At 46.0% G+C, this 16265-nt stretch overlaps 2 protein-coding genes across 3 annotated transcripts in view; one reads left to right on the top strand and one right to left on the bottom strand.

Moving 5' to 3' along the window:
* Positions 1–35: 35 nt before the first annotated feature.
* LOC118505098 lies at positions 36–1044 on the bottom strand. Its single transcript, XM_036040401.1, has 2 exons — positions 887–1044; positions 36–767 (listed from the first exon to the last, which is right to left on the bottom strand). Exon 2 carries the CDS (start codon positions 745–747, stop codon positions 166–168), a length of 582 nt encoding a protein of 193 aa, XP_035896294.1. The 5' UTR covers positions 748–767; positions 887–1044; the 3' UTR covers positions 36–165.
* A 458-nt stretch (positions 1045–1502) lies between these two features.
* The window catches only part of LOC118505029 (histone-lysine N-methyltransferase trithorax), a 108234-nt gene continuing 93471 nt past the window's right edge, over positions 1503–16265 (top strand). For both annotated transcript variants that reach the window (XM_036040245.1, XM_036040244.1), the window contains exon 1: positions 1503–3592. In XM_036040245.1, coding sequence (XP_035896138.1) covers positions 3119–3592 — 474 coding nt within the window. In that variant the 5' untranslated portion in view covers positions 1503–3118. The remainder of the gene's footprint in view (positions 3593–16265) is intronic.

The raw sequence follows: 16265 nt of genomic DNA, 5'->3' as shown, positions 1-16265 counted from the left end.
CGGACTATTGAAAGGAACTACTATATCACAAATAAACGTCTCGCCTTGTTTGAATAGTATATTATATTAAGCGATCGTTTAACGTTTTCATTGCAAGCAGCGCACAAAGCAATCGAATGTTAAGTGTACAACACTCGTGTGCCCCCATTTATGCGTGTCCTATACTTAAATATCCTTATCCTGCTTTTTCTTCTGCACTAGCCGCTCCTCCAGCTGATCCAACCGATCGGTCATGGCTTTAAGCGAATCCTTTATCCCGCTCTGAATCTCGCTGTAACGTTGCATCGCTATGACGAGACTTTCCTCGAGCAGTTCGTTTGCCTGCTTCTGTTCGCCCGCCGTCGTGGTCATCGTTTTCAGCTGCTCACTAACGTCGGGCAGATTGCGAAAGTATTCGGCCCCGAGCGTAGGTTCGAGCGATTTGATCTTTTGCAGCGTTTCGAATGTGCCGGCCAGATCGTTCGCTATCGTGTTGATGTACATTTCCTTCGCCTTGATGTCCTGCTTTTCCTCCAGGTATGCCGGATCGAGGTAAGCTTCCAGTTCGTCCTTACGCTTGAACGTTTCCAGTATTGCACCACGGGCGGCACCGTCCGCTAGATGGCCGGTGCTCGCCGACGGAAGGAACGATGAGGCGGACAGAATGGCATCGGTTAAGTTTTCCGACTGGCTTTCGTCGGTTGGCAGTGGACCGAGCAGTTGATTAAGGTTGTCGATTCGCTTTTCGATCACGCTCAGTGCATCCATGCTGCAGATGAATCGTTTATCTGCAATGGTGGAAATATGGTACCGTTAGGAATCGGTGAGGTCATCGAGGAATTGCATCTACAAATCAATCAGACGTTCGAAGGTAATGGAGGCGCTCAAAGCCCGATATGTGACTTACAAACAATGTAACACAATCTATTTGGTCACAATCAATCACAGGTATTAGTTAAAAATAGGAGAAAATGTATAAAATGTTCAATTTCACGCAGAAAGTTTTCTTTGCTTCAAAGGTAAACAAAATATTTTACTTCGCTGTAGAGAAATGTCAAAAGAAAGCTTTCCCCAGCTAGCCCAAGGTGTATAGATACGAAGTAGAAAGATGCCGTGGAGCTTTTTTTCTCGCCAAATCCGAAACCGAATAAATAAATAAGATTTTCTGAAAACATATTCCATGCCTTATTACTTATGAAAAAATGTGCCTTATAAAGCAAAAAGAAGACTTTTTGATTGTCATTTAAACGGGAAAAGCTTCCAATCTTCATGATATGTACAATATCCGATAAAGATTTTTGGATGCTATTTGTATTGATAGTTTAATAATAAAATAAAATAGTGTTGTTCATTTCGGGCTTGATTATTCATAACCCAAGTGATTATTTGTGTTTGTTTTAAATTTTCTAAATAAAAAAACCATCTCTTCAAGATATTTTATTCAAAATGGCTTCCGCTGAAATGTTCTTGACACATGCCGGCTTTTCTTGACAGTGACAGCAACGTCAAAATGACAGCAAGTTGAGAAAAAAGCTCACCGCAGCCGCAGAGAGTCGCTCGCTCACCTCTTCGCAGGCTATTTGCGCGTTTTCAGTCGCACAAGTCAAACAAGTCACGGCAAGAGAGTACGCAGCAGCAGCAGCCGCAGCGTGCCATTGAAAGCAGCAATAGTGGTGAACGTGCAGGGCGAAGGAAGCAAAAATAAAAGCATTCACTCCCCCCCTACACTATCCCAATCACGGTCAACGTGAACCATGTGTACGCGTGTGTGTTTGCTTGGTTGGTGTTGATTACGGTGTGTGAAAGTGTGCTATCAAAACACCCACGTACGACACGGCAGCGATGAGGCGACCAGCGGCGGGCAGCATCAGCAATCCGTACGAATCGCTACGGGGATAAAGATATTTCTGTGTGCGTGTCGAATCTATTGTTCTAATCGTGCAGTTGTGTTTTTATGTGAAGCGAAAAGTAAAGAAAGAGCCAGAGCGAGCGTTTGTGTGCGTGCGTGCGTGTAACGGTGCAAATCTGTCAGAAGGAAAAAAGAAAAAGAAAAACAACAACCGCCGGAGTAAAAGCAGCAGCTGAGCAGATTAGCAGCAGTAGCGAAATCCAGTGTTGTAATCCCAGTGATTGTGTGTGTGCGTGTTCTGTAAATGTGTGTGTGCATGTATGTGTGCGCATATGCGTGAAATAAAAGGCATTGTGCTTGTGTTTGTGTGTACATCGGTAGTGTTTGATGGAAGGAGCAAAAGCTAAAGAGCGCTAAAGCAAGAGCGAGAAAGAGCAAGCGAGCAGCAGCTGCGCCACACGGAGAGCAAAAGAGCGTAGAGTCTAATTTTTCGAAAAGTGTACACAAAGCAGCGCCCGTGCAGGCAACCAGCCAGCCAACCTTTTTATTGTATGTCATTCCCGGCCCGTCACACAATCTGCCGCAGATAAGGAATACAAATATAAATTTATTGTTCAACACGACAAAAATAGTGAGCGCAAAAATTGGAAAACCTCCTCACACGACGACGACGACGACGGTGTTGTGCGTGCGTGCAGCTGTGTGCATTGGTGTGGATATAAATATATGTGTAAGTGCGTTTGTGTGCGTTCGTGCGTGCGTGCGAGCAGCTAAAGCGAAAGAGCGTGTGTGCATGTGTACGTGCTCTCTCTCTCTCTCCCACTCGAGAGGTTAATCGTTTGTCGTCAGCCATGTGCCATTGCGCTAAATGTTGCTGCTATTGCTGTCGTATTATTAAAAATAAAACCGTGTCATCTCCGTGCCGTTGTTGATCGGTGCGATCGTGCATATACGTGTATTCCATTGTGTGTGCGTGCGTAGCTGTGTGTGAGCGTATTCGACATATGCACAACCGAGTGCGTGCCGTGCAGGGTGGTGCTTAAAGAAGGTCGATCCGTGCTTCATCACACACTCACAGTCGGTGTTGGTTTCGGTGGTGTTTTCATTTTTGGTAAAGCAGCAACACACACACACACACATACTCCCGTGACGCCACCAAACCACATTGCAGCAGCACGGCAACCCCACGGTCCGCCCCCGGCGGTGGTGGCAGCGGACAGGAATGTGCAGCAAATTCGCGCCCGAACCCAGCCGTCGTCCTCCAGCCCGCAGCCGACAAGTCCGACGACCATGGGAAAGTCCAAGTTTCCCGGCAAACCGTCGCGTTTGGTGAACAAGAAGCGCGTCTCGGTCCTGTCGCCAGCCGGACTCACGTTGAGCGATGAGGACAATCAGGAGAACAACGGCCAACAGGCACAGCAGCAACAGCAAGGAGCTGGCAATAGCGCATCAGCTGCTGCCGTTGCTGCCAGCAGTAGCACAGTGGGAACGTCGCCTGCTTCGACCGCCTCGTCATCAACGGTTTCTATGCGAACGAGCGAGAAGCTTTCCTCGTTCGCTCAGCGCAAAGAGCAGCAGCAACAACACACAGCATCATCTGTGACCGGAGCTGGAACGAAAGGGTCGAAAGCTACAGTGACAAGCAACGGCCACAACTCCGCTGCTGGCACAACCGTGTCGTCCTCGCAGTCATCATCGGCAGAGAATGGAACCGGCAGAAGAAATGGCAGTGATAAACATACGGCAGGAGCTGCAGTATCAAAGGTTGGTTTTTATTTAAATTTTTCGCAATTTGTCACAATCGCGTGGCTTACGTAACATCGTGATTTATTGACCTATTTAATTATATGCTGCAGCAGCGAAAATATGCAGCGATATCTCGATGGAAGGATGTTGTATTATCTTCGAAACTGAACTGAAATGAGAGAAACACCATTAAACGAACTCTGGAGTCTCTGCCGACTTCGGTTCGGAAACTGCAATATTGAGCCGGTATCCGTCAGGGCAGTCCGGAAGTGGCGTCGGTTTCTCATACTACAGAACTGAATATCGAATCTCTCCCGGACCGTCCTTTGTACACAGGACTGGCTATCAAGCTATGAATATAATCAGGTCGAGGAATCCAGAAATGGAAGGTTTGGGAGCGAGCACCATTTCTGCCGTTTAAAAAATCCTACCCTGGATTGCACAATACAGATTATCCAGCTAAGGGTAGACTAAATCAAGAAAGTCAGGCATAAACACCTTGAGGTTGTAGAGCGAAAGGAGCAGAAGAAATCAAAATAATTTTGAATGTAATTTTACAACAAGAATTGAAGATCCCGGATAACATTTCCACCATTCAACAAGTTCGAGCGATGTGTACTGAATCTACTGATGAGTTAATTTCAATTTTACAACTCATTTGGTCCAATATTGACGTCACGTGGGTCTCAGACTGTACACACTGTTCCATCCCATCATTTAACGTACTGGGATGCTGTAAAACAATTCAGCACTTCCTTTTCACACGCACTCTTCTCTTTCCTTTTCTACCAAACCAATCGCCAAACATAGAAGCAAAAGGCCGCCTCTTTGAGTGATTATTAACTCTCCGCTCTCGAGTAGCATTAACCAAGTTTGCCGTAATCAAATATTCATTTACGCTCATTACAAAAAGCTTCCCAAATTACGCCGCTGCGTGGATTGAGGATTTTCCCTTACAGGAAGAAGCAATCAGCCGCTGTAATGCTGGAAGTCGCGATCGCGATCATCAAATCAATCGATTTTGATTCATCCCGGGCACTTCCTTCCGGAACCACCGAAACCGGCGCCGAGAGCGGAAACGCGTAAAAGGAAGTGATCTATCTCCTTCCACCGGGGAGGAGGATCATCATCATCGACAAAGGGAGATGAGCAAAGAGGGTGGATAATAACAGACTGGCGCACCATCTGTCTCCGGATCGTGGTTCTCGGGCAGCGCGTTTGAAATGGTGCAAGAAACTGTGTCTTTTCGGTCGGCGTTCTTCACTATTCTTCGCCATCGACGCCTATGCAAAAAGGTCGAGCTCAATTAGCTGTCGTTACCTTTGCCCTTCTCGAGTGTAGCATTACGATTCGTGATCGCGGTCCGTCCTATGCCGGGGACACACTTTCGTTCCTACCTGGGTTCACCGCCGCTTCTGCTGCCTTCTGCCTCAGCCAAGAGACGATGTTCCCAGGTCGAGGAACACATGCTGTCGTAATACGTTCTGCAGGGCTGGTGGACGTGTTTAAAAATGTGTAGCACTCTACCATGTCTCTTTCTCTCTGCTTGTGTGTGTGTGAGTGGTTAAGAAGAGACCGTTCGTAACTTTTTCCGGTCTGGAACACCGCTGCTTGGCACCTTCGAATCCCGTATAGCGCAATAGGGGCCCCGAGCCAGTCAGCTAGCTAGCCAGCCATCCAGCCCGTGTGGGTATGATGCAGAACCGGTCCCGAAAGCAAGAAGGGAAAAAAAATAAACTAATCGTATCGAGGCTATGCGTCTGTGAATGCCAAACGGGAGGGGGAAAAAACGAGCGAACCAAAGGGAAACCGATAAAAGAAAAACGGAACGATGGAAAATGCATCACACGCGCACATATGCTGCTGTTTCGATTATGTTAGTAGGGCCTCCACAACCGTGCCGTTGCATTCCGTGTATTCTGCCGCTGCTAAACAGCTGAGAATAAAAGGGGAATTCCCCTAGACAAACGTACGTACGCACGCCGCACGCATTAACACTGATCGCGTCTGTGAGAAAAGGAAGAACGGCTTCCTTCCCGCGTTGAATGGTCATGCTTTTAAGGGCCATTTTCGGTTAGATGGATTGTCAAATAAAATGTAGGGCCACCGGTTCGTTATGGTCAATGCCAAAAAGCGGTTAAATTTGAAAAAATGCTTTCTTTTGTGTTTGTGGGCGCTTATGTTTCTTATTTTTTTATAGCACCCACCCACCCCGGGTTGGGGCCACACAATCTACCCGTGGCAGAACATAAACACGGCGTGTAAATAATCGATATGAAATTCAATGAAGCAGCGGACCAACCTTTATTGGCGGTAATTTGTGGTGCCGCCTGTGTTAAATGGTGGTGTGGCGCTAAGTGATAAAAAAGCCACCGAGCGAATTGTGTGAGAGAGAGGGAGAGAGAGAGCCGGACGAAAACCGGATGACCAGCCGGGTACGGTGTGTTCGGTGTAATCGATCGACCCTTGATGATGGTTGAAGCCTTCGAACCCTAGGCCGGCGGCCGGCCTGGTCCTATGCTAATGGTCATTAAACTAATTTTAACAAGAATACAACCGAACCGGACCCGAAGCGAGAATTGAGTGGCACTTTCTTGCGCCTTTCTTTAAGTACGCAAACACACTCACACCGATGCTTCGAAGGTGTGTGCGTTCGCTGTGTAAATGTAATCCATTAATAAGTATGTCGCTCGGGCTCCTTTTGATCGATCTCGGCGAAAGAAGGCGAAAAAAGTGAAGCAAGCAGGAGACCACCACATGTCATCTCTTTCTGGTGGCCTTCTTATGCAGCTCAGCAAGCGCCACACGGTCGTAACTTCACAGTGATGGACAATAGAATAAGAGCACATAATTATTGTTTAATGGAGGCTATGCTGCTAAGTCTGTTTTTAGGTTGTATGTCTTGAAGACCTTAGGAAAGCGAGGATACTTGCTACTTCAACTGCTTCCGCAGTCTAGGCTTTCCGCAGAAGTACTAGAGATTGGTTACGATCGAGCGCCGTTTGAGAGTTTACGGGCTAAGTCGTCCGGTGCCCATTCTCATGACTTGACCTGACAACCGCATTCTGGCAGGATCTTATAAGCAGATGCTAGCAACCAGGCTGTAAGGTCCTGGGAGCCTCGTATAGATGATCCAAACTATACAAGAATCTCCTATACTGTCCCCGTCTTGTCTTTAACTTTGACCAAATTTTCTGCCTCTCGAAGGCTCTCGTTCCATACTCCATGCTTTTGTCGATACGCTTCATATACCTAATATAATTATCGGAAGTAGTAATTCCAAAATCAGATCGAAAGAGTGCTCCTACTGTTACATCTGTCACTGTTTCGCTACCCTTTTTACCAATCGCAAAAAAAGCAGGACGATGACAGCATTATCGGTGTACCACCCGAAGAACGAACCCCGGAGGTGTCCAGGTGCAAAACGCAACCACCACCGTTTTCATGCCCAAATGGGCGAGTTTTCAATCCCCGACTGTGTGTCCCCGCGGCGAACTGGTTCTGATATTATATCTACGGCTGTATGCGTGCGTGTGTGTGTGTGTGCGTCCATGTAGTGGGGTAATTTTGCTTACCACCGGGGTCCTTCATGTGTCAACCGCGAAACAGAGGAGGGAGTCTTTTGCGTTATTTAATGCAACAAGAGCGAGTAGAGTGGTGAAGCTATTTTATTAATCGATGCTGCTACTACTGCCTGTGTTACATCTCGACACACACTCACACACATCCACCGCAGGGTGAAAATGATACGCGCGTGCGTGCGTGTGTGTATGTGTGCCCCTTATTGATCAAGTGTGAACATATGCAAATTAAGGGAAACAAAAATTTTGTTCAAAAAAAGGGTTCCATTACACAATGGGCATTAATTAATCGGATTTGCAGCTATTGTGCTGCTGTGATATAAATGCGATTTGTTTTGTTTCTAATCGCTAATCTCTTTTTCAACACTCCGAATGATTACAATAAAAGACGAATGAGCTGGTAATGTGATCTGCTACTCTGCCGATAGTCAATAAATTCAGCCAGCGAGCTATCTAAAGTGAATAAAGACGCAAGCCAATAAATAAATTATCCGCATAGCTGAAAGCTGAACTGTGTGTGTGCGTGTAAGTCGCAGCGAAATCAATTCACACGTATACACGGTTGGCGAGGTGAAAATTTCGCTCTTTTCAAACAAAAACACACAAAGCCAAGCGCCGCCGCCGTCGCGCTCAGCCCAACTCCGAAGTGCGCTCATTCATGCAGCCCATCGCTACGCAAACAGAGGAAATCCACCCCACAGTCACACACACGCACACATGTTGACCAGGTGCGTTTAGTGGTGCTCCCTTCGAGAAAGGCCATCCGCGGCGCGCTAGTCCCAGGAGAGGAGGGGGAAGGAGTGTTGTGGGTCGGTTACATCGTGTTTTCTGCATCGCAACTCGACGCGTTTTCGTTTCGGATCAATTTTTATAACAACCCTGCGGAGAGCTAGAGCTAGGGAGAGAGAGAGATAGAGAGAGAGAGAGATTGAAATAATATGCTCGAACACCCAAACAAGCAACATAAAGAGATTGAGTTTGGTTTGGTGTTGTTGTGGGGAGCAAAAATGAATTGGAAAAGTGGGGTTCTGCTGGAGGGGGGGTGGACACATGTACGCGTGTACCTTTCTATTTAAGGGTGGTGAGTTTGCGGAGGGTTGCATTTGCGGGCGATTTGGAACCAGCGAGAGAGAGAGAGAGTTCCAAGTCTCTCAACCAGCTCGAGAGCGCGGGTTGATGATATCATCATCATTGCCATCATCAGCACTTACTTACAAGCCGACCGACACAAACACAGCCTCATCATGGGAATTGGAGAGGGGTGGGTTGGTGGGAGTTGGGAGCTTGAGGGGATGCGATGTAAACTCTCTTTTCGTCTTGTAAAATCGTTTCGTGTTGCATAGCGTTGTTGTTGTTGTTGTTGTCGGACGACCGTTTACTTATTCTCCGTTCTCTTGAAGATGTGTTAGTGTAACATTATCAACCCTTAATGTGGGGGACTACTCACCCCGATACTTCCTCTTCACTACCAACAGAATAGCCCCCTTAAACGAAAGTTGAAGAAGAAGCCGCGTGTATACGATTTGCAGCAACAAAAAATACACACAAAAACCTCCAAAAAGACATCGCGTGAGCGTGAAAGGGCCGCTGCTCTCCAAAGTACGCGAGCATGAGACGGAAAATGTCTGCGACTGCGCACTGCGAAATCGCGCGCCGTACTGTGTTGTGTGTTGTTGCTTTTATTTCACAACAAAAACAGCCCTCTTCCAGTGTCATCACCAATTTCGGCCCGGTTTTTTGAGTCCCTTTGCTTGACTTATCGGTTAGGCAAAAGGGCCATAACGGCATGTCGTTTGATGCTCCCCCGAATGCTATGGTGAGAGACGACTGAGACTGTGCAGATAGAGAGAACGGTGAGCGATCAAATGCACGCGGTTGCCAAAAACAAAAACAAATAGATACAAACTGTCTGCTTAGACGGTGGTCCAAAGGCATTGGGTGGGTTTTTGGAGAGAAATTGTTGGTTGTAAATAAAATTATTGGGTTTATTTTATGATAAAGTTAAACGGCAACATCATTTCATCGTTAAGTACCACTAACATTATTGGTACTTCAAGAAGTGACATTTGGAGCCGATTTGGAGAACGTGTAATATGAAGAATTGGGCATAATTTTCATTGGAGATGGAGATCCTTTGAAACAACAATATACAAGCCTTTTGTCTCTTGAAATCATGTATTATTCTTCAGGATGAGAATTTTTAGCTTCTGTGGCTCACAATGAACAATATTTTAGAGCTCCCACCAGTAGTTCAAAACCAGTGTTATGCCTATTCTTTTGTGTTTTGATACCTATTTGATCTATCATAACCCATCCGGACCGTCACTTCAGATATTCCTCAAAAAAATTCACAATTAAGGACCATCTTCTGCCAATCCGGGATATTGCCAGAATACAGTCGAGGGTCGTTCGGAGTCATTCTCATGACATCTTACAGCCTACCGTCATTGTAGCGGCTTCTCGATTTTTTCTTCGATTACTGGACCTAACATCATTCCGACTATTGTACCCTCAAACTAGAGGCTTAGAGTCCTAGACGCAGAGGTGTTCGTGAGGCCTAGAACTCGTCATTCAGCTCCTGCAAAATCAAGAAAAAGTTAGCCAGAATTGTCAGTCTACGAACTTTAGATGCTTAACAATAAAGTAGGCAATAAAGTATTGATCTATATATTTGTCCGAAAAATGGGGAAAACTAGCATTCTAGACATGGTGTTCCAATGTCAATAACAAATGGGCCAAGGATTCCTCTTGAAAAGAGCTAAATATACGTATACCACTGAAAAATTCCAACGCCATGCATCGTCATTAGAATAATCCAGTTTAATTGAAAAGTACCCATACACCGATGAGCTTAGCTTTATTGCAAAAGGATTAAAAAGTGAGGCAGTAATACTTGATCGCAAAGGTCCAGAAAGGATACCGCAGATATGACATTAAAGCAGATCATAACATTCTGATCTTGGCTCTTTTGCAACCCTTGCTTATAGTAAAAGAGAGTAAAAAGTACCACAAAAAATGGCTAGCGAACTCATCGAGGTGTGTTTTGAGTATTCAATTTCATTCACTCAATATCGCTTCCCGTAAGCTCCGTGTAATGCTTATAGCCCTAATAAAGTATCCTTTTTCTCTGTTCGGGCGCGATCAAATTGCAGTCGAGAAGAACGTTGTCGTGGTCACCAGGCGGCATCATCGACCGAAAACCGCAGGAATGTCGTTGTCACCGTTATCCTTTGCCCAGTCTCAATTCCATGTCCTGATCTGTCCAATTCTCCAGGGGGGAGAGAGAAAGAAAAAAACATGGGGGTAAAGGTGAAAGGGAGTTCCAACATCGAATTTTGTGTCGCACGAGAGGACATAAAAGAGAGCAAAAAAAAAAACTGTCGCAACAAATGATACCGAGTAGCGTTAGATGAATATTAAACTCGAGGCAGAATTTCCACGATGGGAAAGTGCGATAGAGCAGGAAGCATATGAAGATGGGAGCAATTTGATACTGAAGTTTGTGTGTGTGTGTGTGTGTGTTTTTTTTTAAATCCAACCGCCCTATTGCATTTTTTCTGTGTGAGGTGCTATATTTCATTCTCCAAAACTGCATTTTTTTACACTGGTTACTCTTAAAAAAGCCGAGGAGAGAGGACAAAACCCACAACAAGATAAATGAATTTTTTATTGCCATTTAAACACTGTACAAGCAACAAAACCCCCCTTTGGCCCACCACACAGGGCGGGAGGGTGTCTGTTGAATAAGCGAGTTGGATTTATGGAATGCTGCCACACCAAACACTCTGTATAGTCCAGGGTCCGTATGTTTCGTTCCACTATTGTCGAGGAACACCCAAGATAGGAAAGGGCTTGGTGCAGAAGATAACGATAACAACGTAAAATAATAACAGCGTCGTCGTAAAGTCTGTGCCTTCTCCAACCCGAAAGGTGACGCAAAAAAAAAACACCAGGGAGAAGCTCCAACAAAGTATCGGTCGTTCCAACGAGCATCGGAATGGAATATTCACCCACTTGTCTCACATAAATGGCGAGAAGAATCTCTTCTCGATTTCTCAAGTAGCAGCAGCAGCGCACCTTCGTCCTGACAAAGGTAAATGAGCGTTCGCGCTCCAGTCTCGATCGGCGCTTCGGTTGTCGCTGTTGGGTGACGTGTGTTTTCCACCCTCCACCGAGGACTCCTAATCACTATGCAGCCACAAGCACGCGAAAAAGTGGCGACTGGGAAGAATGGGTGAGCTGCTCGCGAATGTGGTTGAGATTTCTGTTTGAGAGACCAGACCGCTGATTCACCCGTGTTTTCTTTTTCCCCTTTCTTGGCTGCTAAAAGAGCACCTCATCACACCACCGATAATCGGGCGCATAAAAGACACAGACCAGAGAGCAGAGACCGTCGTCACTCTACTCTGGTGGCACTCTGTCTCCGACTAGCTTGTTCGTGTGTCTGCGTGTGGGAGAGTTAATTTACGCACACACACGTGAGACGATACTGTTGCTGAAAACCCCCAAACAGCCCCTCCCCCGTTGGGTGATGAAAAATCCGATTTTTCCAGCGATCTGAACGGAACGGAAATGTTCCTTGTGTCTCGGCACGCGGACCTCTCCACGAAGTTGGAAAGTGCCGTGTGTTTTCGGATGCGCAATAAATGCTTTGCCACTGCAGGTTTGGTGTGATCTCGATAACCTTGGGATAGCGCGTGGTTTGCTCGTACGCTGTACAATTGCGTTCTTTGTGTGTTGGAGTGTTTTCCCCCACGAACATGTTGGTAGAATCGTTTAATGTAGTGTAACCTAAGATCTGTTGATGTTTGATGTGATGAAAAGCTTCAAAGTTCTTGTCAAAAGTCGATCCGCAATCTAATAATCGGTTGTTTTAGAACCAAAAGCGACTGGAAACTATATCTAATTGGCAGCCCCCCAAACAATGGGGATCTAATATCCCGTCCAACTGCGAGGCACAATCGAATTTGACCGGCAGCAAAAAACGCAGCTGCATCTATGGAAATATGATACGGATAGCAATTTTTGTTCTTGAATCCAATCGACACTCTGGCGTCATCCTGTGCCGCTAGCACGTGACTTGTTTTGCATTTCCTCTCTCCAACCTTTTTTTTTGTTTTTGTTTCGGAGATGCGTCACCAGAGAACCATTAAATTGTCGCAACACTCTCGGACGGAATGGTTAAAAATCGAACAAACAAAGCGAATCGGATTGCCACAAATCGGTTGCATTTTAGGCAAACAAACAAGCGTGTTTTTTGTGCCTGCACGTCGAGGGCGCCACCCGGAGGGGGGAAAAAAATGGTAAAACGCATGCAATGTGCACCGTTTACCGTTGCCAATGGCATTAGTAAAACAAACAGTCGGCCTTTCTGCTGTTTCGCGTATGCACTGAGCACTGAGCGCGGTTCGGCAGTGCAGTTTTTTCCACAATTAAACACCATACACCAAAAAAAAGTGCTGGTACAAATTCGAAAACAAGGACAAACTTTGACGAAACACGGACAAAAGTCCTCAAAAACAGCATTGGGGGGGATAGAAAAGAGAGCTACTTTGAATGTCACTACCGAGGGACCGGGGGTTGGACAATTTAGGGCCACCCGGTATGTGCATACACCCGTAGCTCGTCATTCGGCGTAGCGTCATCGATAAATGGCTTCATTAGTTTTGTTTTCTAGAACAACCCGCGTCGCGCCTCGCTTGTGTAACAAAGCGAGGGAAAAAAAGTGGTCCCCAAAATTGACATGTATTCTCGTGGCCAGGGTGGATTTCGATCGAAAAACAATTCAACTCATCGCGAGAGAGCGAGCAAAGAGAGACAAGGTTTCTCTCACCAACGCTCTCTTTCGGCTAGTTTTTCCTGCGCTCAAATTTTCCACACCACCACCGGTAAGGAAAAGTGCAGTGGAGCAAAAAGTGGTGCAGATTTTGGCTTCTGCGGTTGATTGCATGCAAATGCCGAATTGAAAACCATGTCCTCAGTTGTGCTGTTGGCTCATGCTGTGCAGCGTGCCACTGTTCTGGTTGTTGTACACTATTGATGGGGACCGGTCTGGACTACTAGTGCACCGGAGTGCGCCGGGCCACCCCGGGGTTTTCGGTGGCATTTGAAGAATAATTGCTAATTGCTTTTACGGAGTTGCCGGACGAGACTCGTTCGTTTGTGCTACGATCAACTTTCAAGATATTGATTGCATGTTAAAATTTCGTTTCCAAATGAATGGAGTTGCTGGTGGCAGGAAGTAGAAGCCAAATTTAGGGCAAATAAAACGAATATTCCAGGTCCAATAGTTCCAGGTCCTGGCGGTACTGATGACATTTTTGTGGACATCAAAACAGTTCGTTTTTGCAGGGTTTTAGAGTCAAATTTCCTAATGTTAATGCATAAACGAAAACACCAAGCAATCTCTTTTCTTTTAACGTTAAAACTTGAATATATACTTACCTGAGTTAGGCACAAAATGACAGACATTCTTCTTAGTTTTTGGCCTAACGACCTCTAGAGCCATGTGCCTGCCACAATCCTGGCTCACTAGACTTATTGATACCCCATAGTTGGATATAGGAGAACGGCCCAGATGGGATATGAACCCCGGTCCTTCTCGGTGCTACCGGGCTCCACTGTCGCATCTACCGGCCCGGTGGTCCCGGTCAGTATTAGTCAAATAGCAGACATGTATCCTTCAAAGATTCTAGAGCTGAGATTTTTTTCTCCCGGGAAATCTAGACCAGAGTTCCAGACGAAGGACGTTAAATATGTCATAAGCGTGATGTTGCTTTCCACACAGCTGGAAGCACTTTAACCCGTTCCCCCTCCGGCGAGGGCGACATTCGTTTGTTGTTGCATGAGGTTGTTTCTCTCTCTCGCCTTTTTATTTCTTCCTCCAAGCTCTCACATTGGATTGGTCCATTTGTATCGCTATTTGTTTGTGGTTATCAAATTAGAAATGTTATTATTATAAGCGAACTACCGCCGAACAACTGAGGGGGAAAAAGTCAGCGATTGACGGAACCGTAGAAGCTTAATTGCTTTTAGAGAGGCCAAAGTGAAAGAATAACAATTTTTACGAGAACCAACGGCCGTAACTCACCCTTCGTAATTGTTTAGCGTGGTTTGGCAGGCTACCCCGGAACAAGGATCTAATTGCACTCACCACTGTCGCAGGGTTTCGGGTCCTGCTGGGTTGGGTAAAACCTGCCGAACAATGGGCATGGAAATTTGTGTTGGATGGAGGCCTTCCGTCAATTTCCAAGGTAGTTTAATGTCTCCCTCTGTTCCTAATAGGTGTACGTTTGTGTGTGTGTGTGTGTGTGCGTGTTTATTGCTCCTCTTTTTTTCTCTCCTCCGAACGCGCTAAGAAGGATATACGGATCGGTGGTAGAAGAGTGAGCGTAATCGACTAGGCAAAGAGATTCGGCGAATCGAATCCTTGCTTCCGACCGTTAACTCACGCTTTTACTTCCATTGTGTGCCGGGGCGAGGAAAGCGGCGAGCAAATTTGCGAGGACGCAATTCAATTATTCTCATAAACCGCTTTGCCATGCCACCGCCAGGACGTCGTCTGCTGTGCCACAATAATACAATCCTTCGACCGGGAAGGATGGAACTCGAGATGGAAACGATTTAATCAAATGCTACAGTTTCCTCTGTACCTTTTTTCCCCAACCGCAGAATCCGGCCTCAGAATCTAGACTCACACACACACACACAGACAGAAAGGCGGCTTGGAAGTTTGCCGTAGTAATTGCATGTCGAATTGACATGAACGATGTAGTCACACCGTATCGAGCACACGCGGAACGATCGAACTGTGAACAAATTTTCCACCCTTTGTTGTCGTCGTCATTCCACACACAATGATGAAGCGAGCTGGGAAAACTCGCTTTTCCTTCCGTCCGAGTTCTAACACATACTTCCATTGCCCCGCGTTGACCGGGGAGTCGGAAAAGATCCGGTCCGGTCCATTATCCTAGGCTCCAGGAATATTACACAGGGGGCTATTGGGACATTATTCGTTCGCAAGTTGTTGGCAAAATATTATGTTCGAAGTCGGTGGACGAGGTCACCGTTTTTCGGGGTGGTTGTAAAATGGTTTTTCAAAATTGTATCGCAAACACGTTGATCTGATCCGCTGTAGAATCACTTGTGCACTAAGTGTTAGGGAAACCGTACCGAACGATGGTGGGAATACTTTTTCGCCCCAAACCCCTTCCGATAATGATAGCTAAGCACAAGAGCAAGTTCTATCGCGTGTAACAGTGCTGGAGCATCTGCTATTTGGGTAAGCTTTTCCGGGCCCGTATGGGGACCCGTAAGGACATTGGATGCCATGCTGTTTGTGTGCTGCGTTCCTGTAGCAAAAGCGATAATCTCCACCACACTCCATGGCCAACGGCGCACGGTGGAAGGTTTAGTTTTTGGCAGTGCATTTCTCTGCTCGCTGTCGGAACAGCGTGTCGCGTATGTGCATTCAGCTCGTTATCTCGATTATTTATTCGCCAGGCGGGATTTCTATCAACACACTGCTGGGAATTGTTTTTTCGTGCTTATCTGCCACGGTAACATATTTTCCAACTTTTCGGCTGTAGATGGAGTATTGAAATTAATTTCGACACGTTGCATAACAGAGCAAATGGTTTTTGGGCGAGATTTTCCTCGCGATAAACAGATACCGGTAACGTTTTTCTGTATGTGGAGGGATTAGCTGATATTTGGGCATAGTCTCTCAACTGAGGCCTAGTTCTAGCCCTAGCATCCAATAGATATAAACTATTGACCTACAATACTTGCTTCAAAATGCTATTAAAATTCTATGTTTCGATTCGATGCGCTGGGTCTAGATTTTGGTGGAAAGTGTCCTGATTGTGAAGTCTTCAAAGATGAGTCGAAGAGTTGACATGGCTCAGAATTTCAGAAACTAACTTTTTTAAGCCAATTCATATCCTGGTACGCGTCGTAAAACCTCTGGTTGGTGTTTAACAGAACAAGGCCCAATAAGACTTCAAAGTCGTGCGAAACTTCACCTATCTTGGATCGGAAGTTGGCACCAGCAACTAAATTGATATAGAGATTCGCATAAGGGTGCCAACTACAGTCTTCAGCTTCAGGAA

The sequence above is a fragment of the Anopheles stephensi genome, chromosome 2, assembly GCF_013141755.1.
Source record: "Anopheles stephensi strain Indian chromosome 2, UCI_ANSTEP_V1.0, whole genome shotgun sequence".
Taxonomy (NCBI): Eukaryota; Metazoa; Arthropoda; class Insecta; order Diptera; family Culicidae; genus Anopheles; species Anopheles stephensi.
This window is presented reverse-complemented; position numbering and strand designations above follow the sequence as displayed.

What these genes read in the sequence shown, in the direction of transcription:
- LOC118505098 (XM_036040401.1), bottom strand. Translation starts at nt 747, where the DNA reads ATGGATGCACTGAGCGTGATCGAAAAGCGAATCGACAACCTTAATCAA.